At 35.9% G+C, this 6,742-nt stretch overlaps 1 protein-coding gene across 6 annotated transcripts in view; it reads left to right on the top strand.

Moving 5' to 3' along the window:
* TRNT1 (tRNA nucleotidyl transferase 1) overlaps positions 1-6,230 on the top strand; it is a 19,321-nt gene extending 13,091 nt beyond the window's left edge. For all 6 annotated transcript variants that reach the window (XM_077772919.1, XM_077772921.1, XM_077772920.1 and 3 more), the window contains 4 exons: positions 2,423-2,549; positions 4,455-4,648; positions 5,426-5,679; positions 5,853-6,230. In XM_077772919.1, the coding sequence (XP_077629045.1) occupies positions 2,423-2,549; positions 4,455-4,648; positions 5,426-5,679; positions 5,853-6,107 (830 nt within the window). In that variant the 3' untranslated portion in view covers positions 6,108-6,230. The remainder of the gene's footprint in view (positions 1-2,422; positions 2,550-4,454; positions 4,649-5,425; positions 5,680-5,852) is intronic.
* Positions 6,231-6,742: the final 512 nt, after the last annotated feature.

Raw genomic sequence — 6,742 nt, 5'->3', positions numbered from 1 at the left:
GTTGTAATAAGTCCATTTTCATTCATAATTTTGTCTATTTGGGTGCTCTCTCTTTTCTTTTTGAGAAGTCTGGCTAGAGGTTTGTAAATTTTGTTTATTTTTTCAAAGAACCAACTCTTGGTTTCATTGATCTGTTCAATTGTTTCTTTGGTCTCTATGTTGTTTATTTCTGCTCTAATTTTTACTGTTTCTCTTCTTCTACTGGGTTTAGGGCATTCTTGTTGCTCTGCCTCTAGTTCCTTTAGGTGAGCTGTTTGGAGGTCACATTCTTAAACCACTACGTTATTCTTAGCAACTCGGCTTTACTTCTTATTTTTATGCATTATATTTTGAAACTGATACTCAGAGCAAAAAACAAAGTGCACACCTATCAGTGTGTATTTTCACTAATTTTTACCTTTAGCTCATCTTTCTATACACGTTTTTTTCAAGCATTACTGGATGAAGCATTCTTAGTTTTGCCATTTCTGGTTACTTTTGTTTCTCAAAGTTGGCTCATCTTATCCTGTTTTGTTTTGTTTTTGTTCCTTCCTTTAATGAAGAGGACTTTAGTATTTCCATGCTCACCGGGAGAGCTGTCTCTTCACTAAGAGAAATAATATTAAGAGACTGATATACCACATGTATTTGGTACTTTGTAGTCATATTTTTGCCTATTTACTCCCCCCCTCCGCATTTTGTTATTTTTTTGAATTTGGAGCCTTTTAAATTTGCTATATGTATCAAAATCCTGTATAAATTAAGTTAAGGAAGGGTTATGCCTGAGCTTACCACTGTAGTTGCATTTGGGATAATCAAAGAGCATTAAAGTTCAAATGGAAATAAACTGACAAGTAGTTGTTATTCACAACTAGTGGCAGTGGGTCTATAGGGTAAAGCATCTTAGGATCACTGACCTCCCCATTTGGATGGTTGAATGGTACTTGTCTTTGTTTTTTTCAGTCCCTAGGAAGAAAGGAACTGGACACTCTACTACCTGAGGTTTTATATGCCTTATATTAACGTTATTTTTTCCTTTGTTTACATATGAAAGGACAGACTAGTGGGAATTTTTTTGTTTACTTTTTTTTAAATGTTTTTTATTATTTCTGAGAGAGAGAGAGAAACAGCGTGAACAGGGGAGGGTCAGAGAGAGAGAGGGAGACACAGAATCTGAAGCAGGCCTCAGGCTCTGAGCTAGCCGTAGAACCTGAGATGGGGCTCGAACTCACAAACCGTGAGATCACGACCTGAGCCGAAGTCAGATGCTTAACCGATTGAGCCACCCAGGCACCCCTATGTACATTTTTTAAAAATGGATATTAGGTTTACATGGTTCAGAATTCACAAAACTTAAAAGGCTGCAGAGTTGTCTCCTGATCTGATTCACTGTGCCCTTGCTCACAATGCATTCAGACTTGGGTCTTTGCCATGTGGTAGAAATGTGAAAAATGCTGCCTCAAAGACTTATTTTTTTTTATGAGTAAGGTTGTAAAATCTTCATTTTTTAAGGTTTTTAAAAATATTTCCTTAGCATATTTTTACCTAATTCTTCTATTTATATGTGGTATTTTTATTTATTTACAAGAGCTTTTTGTATATTATGGAAATTTGGTATTTGGCTCTATATTAACTTCATATTTTTCTCAGTATACTTTTCATCATGGTGGTTTTTGCCATGCAGGCACATTTGACTTTTGTGTGGTTAAATTATTTCCTTGAAGACTCTGGTGTTGGGTGTTTGTGTGTCTAATTTTATTTTCTTGGTAAACCCCAATGCAGTGTAAAATCTTCAGATTAACTTCTGACTCCCCTGCCCCCATACTTAACTACTAAGAGCCTACTATTGATAGGAAGCTTTACTGATAACAGAATCAATTAACACAAGTTTTGTGTGCTCTAAGAATTATAAACTGCATTCTTAGAATAAAGTAAGGTAGAGAAAAATGTTAAGAAAATAAGGGAAACATTATTTTCAGTTCTGTAAAAAATCTACCTATAAGTAGACCTTTGCAGTTCAAACCTATGTTCAAGGGTTAACTGTATATTTTTAAAGGTTTTCCCCATTCCAAGGTCATAAATTACTTTTCCTATGGTTTATGATTTTAGTTTTTCCTTTTTATTTTTGCTATTTTTTTCCCCAGATTATTTGGCCTTTCTTGTTTATTCTCCCATATTTACTTGAAAATCACCTTGTTTCGTGTCTCTACGCCAATTTATACTGTCATATTTCTTGTTTAGTTCATTGTTGGGTATTATCTTTTTAGTTGCTGTTAATATCTGTTATTCCATTATTTCTTCCATTTGATAGTGAACATGGATGAATGCTATTCATGTCTGTATTTTAACTTTGTAACTCTTCACTTAATTTTTAGCTGATTTTCTTGTTTTTCAGTTATTTGTTAACAGTGATGGTATCTCTCCCCTTTTTTTTAATGAATAGGTTTTGATGGTACTTTATTTGACTACTTCAACGGTTATGAAGATTTAAAAAATAAGAAAGTTAGGTTTGTTGGACATGCTAAACAGAGGATACAAGAAGATTATCTTCGAATTTTAAGATATTTCCGGTAAGAAATTTTTAAAAATAATGGTAACAGTTTTTAATAATCTAGAGCACAATTCTGATCATGTGAAATGCACAGGTCAGTGTACAAAATGGTGACATCCCAAATGTCTGTTCCTGATAGACTTCATAAAATGTGATTTACTGTTGAGAGATTACTCAGATACTTTGTATTTTCTTTCCCAGAACATAGATATTTTCTCCATCCTCTGATGGGTTTTTTATATAATTCAGCTTTAAATCATTTTTCAAATGTCCAATTTTCTTTTTATTTCCTGCACTAATCATTCATTTCACAGGTAATTGAGTGCTTGCCACAGGCCAACCACTGTGGTGGGTGCTTTGAACATGGAATAATGAGTGAAAAGTCTTTGCCTTCACATGGCTTACAGTTTTAGGTGGTCATGGGATATCCCTTAGGTGAACTTGCTAAGCATGAATATATATAATAAAATATATAATCCAGGTAAGTTAACATAGTGCAATAATGATTTCAGGAATAGAGTTTAGTGATTCATCACTTACATATAACACCCACTGCTTATCCCAACAAGTGTTCTCCTTAACGCCCCTTGCCCATTTAGCCCATCCCCCCCACCCCTCCAGCAACTCTGTTTGTTCTGTATATAAGAATTTCATGGTTTATCTCCCTCTCTGTTCTTAGATTATTTTTGCTTCCCTTCCCTTATGTTCACCTGTTTTGTATCTTAAATCCCATGTAAGAATGAACTCATATGATGTTTTTCTCTTATTTTGCTTATTAGCATAATACACTCTAATTCCAGCCATGTTGTAAATGGCAAGATTTCATTCTTTTTGATCACCAAGTGATATGCTATTGTATGTGTGTGTATATGTGTGTATATATACACACACACACACACACACACACACACACACACCTTTATCCATCTTTATCACTCGGACATTTGGGCTCTTTCCATACTTGGGCTATTGTTGATAGTGCTGCTATAAACATTGGGGTGCATGTGCTCCTTCAAAACAGCACTTCTCTTTTGGATAAATACCTAGTAGTGGAATTGCTGGGTCATAGGGTAGTTCTATTTTTAATTTTTCTAAAAAACTATTCTAACTGGCTAGTTTATGCGTAGTAGTATTTTTCACTGGTTGGGATCACATTTGGAATATTCTATAACAGAGCCTCATTGCAAATAATAGAACACAGGCTGAAATCCATAGTTACTGTCATTTCATCTATATTATGAATTGATTTCTGAGATTACAAGAAGTACACTCCAGTGTGCGCAACTAGATGTGTCTTATTTGAAATTCTTCATTAAAAGTATTGGGTACTTGGGGCACTTGGGTGGCTCAGGCACTTGAGAGTCTGACTTTGGCTCAGGTCATGATCCTATGGTTCATGGGTTCGAGTTCCACATCGGGCCCTGTGCTGAGAGCTCAGAGCCTGGATCCTGCTTCAGATTCTGTGCCCCTCTCTCTGCCCCTCCCCCACTCTCTCAAAAATAAACATTAAAAAAAAAGTGTTGATGGGCATAGACAGGCACACTTTGTACACTGCTCCGTTGATGGCATTCCACTGTTGTTTGGGTCCCTTTCCTAGAATGTTGTCTTATTCATCCAGTATAGGTACCAGTTCCAGGAAGTACATTTGATGGCTATTCTAAGCATCTCAGTGATTTGGAAATCAAAGTGAGCAGAAGGTTCCAGTTCTTGCTAATTTAAGAACATTATTTGTATTTTACCGGATCTCAGATTTTGTCATCTGGGAACAAATAGAAGGTAGAGAATTGACGAGATGATTTCTAAGGTCCCTAATTTTGTGTTGTCTCATATTAGATGTACAGAATATTACCAGTAGAATGAAAACTAGATTTTTTCTAGTGATATGCCAGTTAGAGGTACATGCACTGATGATTTTGTTTTGTAGGTTTTATGGGAGAATTGTAGACAAGCCTGGTGACCACGATCCTGAGACTTTGGAAGCAATTGCAGAAAATGCAAAAGGCTTGGCTGGAATATCAGGGGAGAGGATTTGGGTGGAACTGAAAAAAATTCTTGTTGGTAACCATGTAAATCATTTGATTAATCTCATCTATGATCTTGATGTGGCTCCTTACATAGGTAAGAGCAATTTATAAAATATTTGAGATTTTGATGAGATATCTGGTTTAAAATTTCCTAAGGAAGAATGTTTGGCTAATTCCAAAAGGAGAAAAAGTATTTTAAAGTAAGATAAACTTTGAGATCATGGGTAGGAGGACACAGCTAAAGAGCACTGAAGTGGGACACAGTGGCCTCCAGCGTCAGACCTGGGTTTGAATGATGCTTTGCCACATACAGCTTTGTGATTTGGGTCAGTTCCTTAATCATTTGTTGATGAATCTAAAAAAGGGGTGTGAAAATAATTGCATTTATCTAAAGGAAGGGCTGATGCAGTGAATTAATACATGTAAGGCACTTTAAGAGTAACAAATACAGAAATTACTCAGTGTTATTAGAATGTTCAGAAAGAACAGTGGTATATGTTCCAGCACCCTTCAGGAAACTTGGGTATATTTCAAATCCAGTTACTGAATGGAGGGTGGGGGGTGGATGTTATAGGACAGTAGGTCAGTGAGAAGTAAGTACTAAGTGTCCCTTGTGAGTCTAACATCACCACCAATGGGTCTGGAAATTAATGTTTTAGGACTCCTCTAGGTCTTGGAGGGATTATAGGAGAGAATAGCAAGTTTCTCAGTGGTTTACCTGTGAGATGGAGCATCACACTGAACCAGTGAGCGCTAGAGGCAGGACATTTAGAATACTATAGGCATGACTGGTTGAGGCTATGAGGGTGTTTTATTAAATTTATCCACTGTAAAAAATAAAAATAGGTAAAAAATGTTTTTGTCCCTACAGGCTTACCTACTAATGCAAGTTTAGAAGAATTTAACAAAGTCAGTAAAAGTGTTGAAGGTTTTTCACCAAAGCCAATGACTGTATTGGCCTCATTATTCAAAGTACAGGATGATGTCACAAAATTGGATTTGAGGTTGAAGATTTCAAAAGAAGAGAAAAACCTTGGTATATTTATAGTTAAAAACAGAAAAGATTTAGTCAAAGCAACAGATAGTTCAGAACCATTGAAACCCTATCAAGACTTCATTATAGATGTAAGTATATACAGGCATGGTCAGAACTAATTTATTAATATTAAGACCCAGTGTGTTCTGTGGATTTCACTTACTTTAAATGAAAAATTACACATCTGTTATTTACCTCTTCGGTAATATGATTAGCAAGCATTCTAACGTGTGGTGAAACTAAATGTTTGATTTTGGCATAGTCTAGGGAATCTGATGCAACGACTCGTGTGTGTGAACTCCTGAAGTACCAAGGAGAGCATCGTCTTCTCGAGCAAATGCAGCAGTGGTGCATTCCTCCATTTCCTGTGAGTGGCCATGACATCAGAAAAGTAGGCATCTCTTCAGGAAAAGAAATTGGGGCTCTGTTGCAGCAGTTACGAGAACAGTGGAAAAAAAGCGGTTACCAAATGGAGAAAGATGAACTCCTAAGTTACATAAAGAAGAGTGAAAATTGATGAGAGCTGGTACTAAGTAACAGAAAATTGTTGGTAAAATTAGTGTCCTCCTCCCCCCACCTTTAGTGAGATTTAAGACTTGAATATATAGCAGAATAAAAGCCAGCGCAGAGGGCCTCTTCAGATTTGAGTAAAGGTCTTATTTTTTGAAATATATTTCAGGCAGTAAACTGAAATCTACCTCCTCTTAGTCTGATTTATATCACTGAACCTTGTGATTCCTTTGGAGTAGTTCCTACTGCAAATAGTATAGTTGGATTCACCTCTCGTAATCTGTCTAGATTTTCTTCTTTTGTTTTTGGTATAGTGTGTTACTGATTGATCTTAAAAAGTTGTAACTGTCGATAAAAGTGTTTCTTAATGTTTGTAATTGAAATAACTACATTATTTTCCCATTGTTCTGGAATCAGGTAAGAACTGAAACTTACAAAAGTGTGCTGATAACACAGTAGTTGACAAAATAGCCCATGTAAAATAATGACGACCAGATGCATCCCAGGTGGCTATTTGTACACCCAAAACCTGTTCTAGCAAGCTGTTTTGGTATCTACTTGATACTTTTGTTGTCATAATTTATGCATGCTAAGCCTGAGAAAGATGGTCTTGACAGTTATTCTTGAGCCTATTTTTTAATA

This window comes from Crocuta crocuta, unplaced genomic scaffold, assembly GCF_008692635.1.
Source record: "Crocuta crocuta isolate KB4526 unplaced genomic scaffold, BGI_CrCroc_1.0 scaffold489, whole genome shotgun sequence".
Classification (NCBI taxonomy): Eukaryota; Metazoa; Chordata; class Mammalia; order Carnivora; family Hyaenidae; genus Crocuta; species Crocuta crocuta.
Note: the sequence above shows the minus strand (reverse complement) of the source record. Positions and strands in the feature narration are given on the sequence as shown.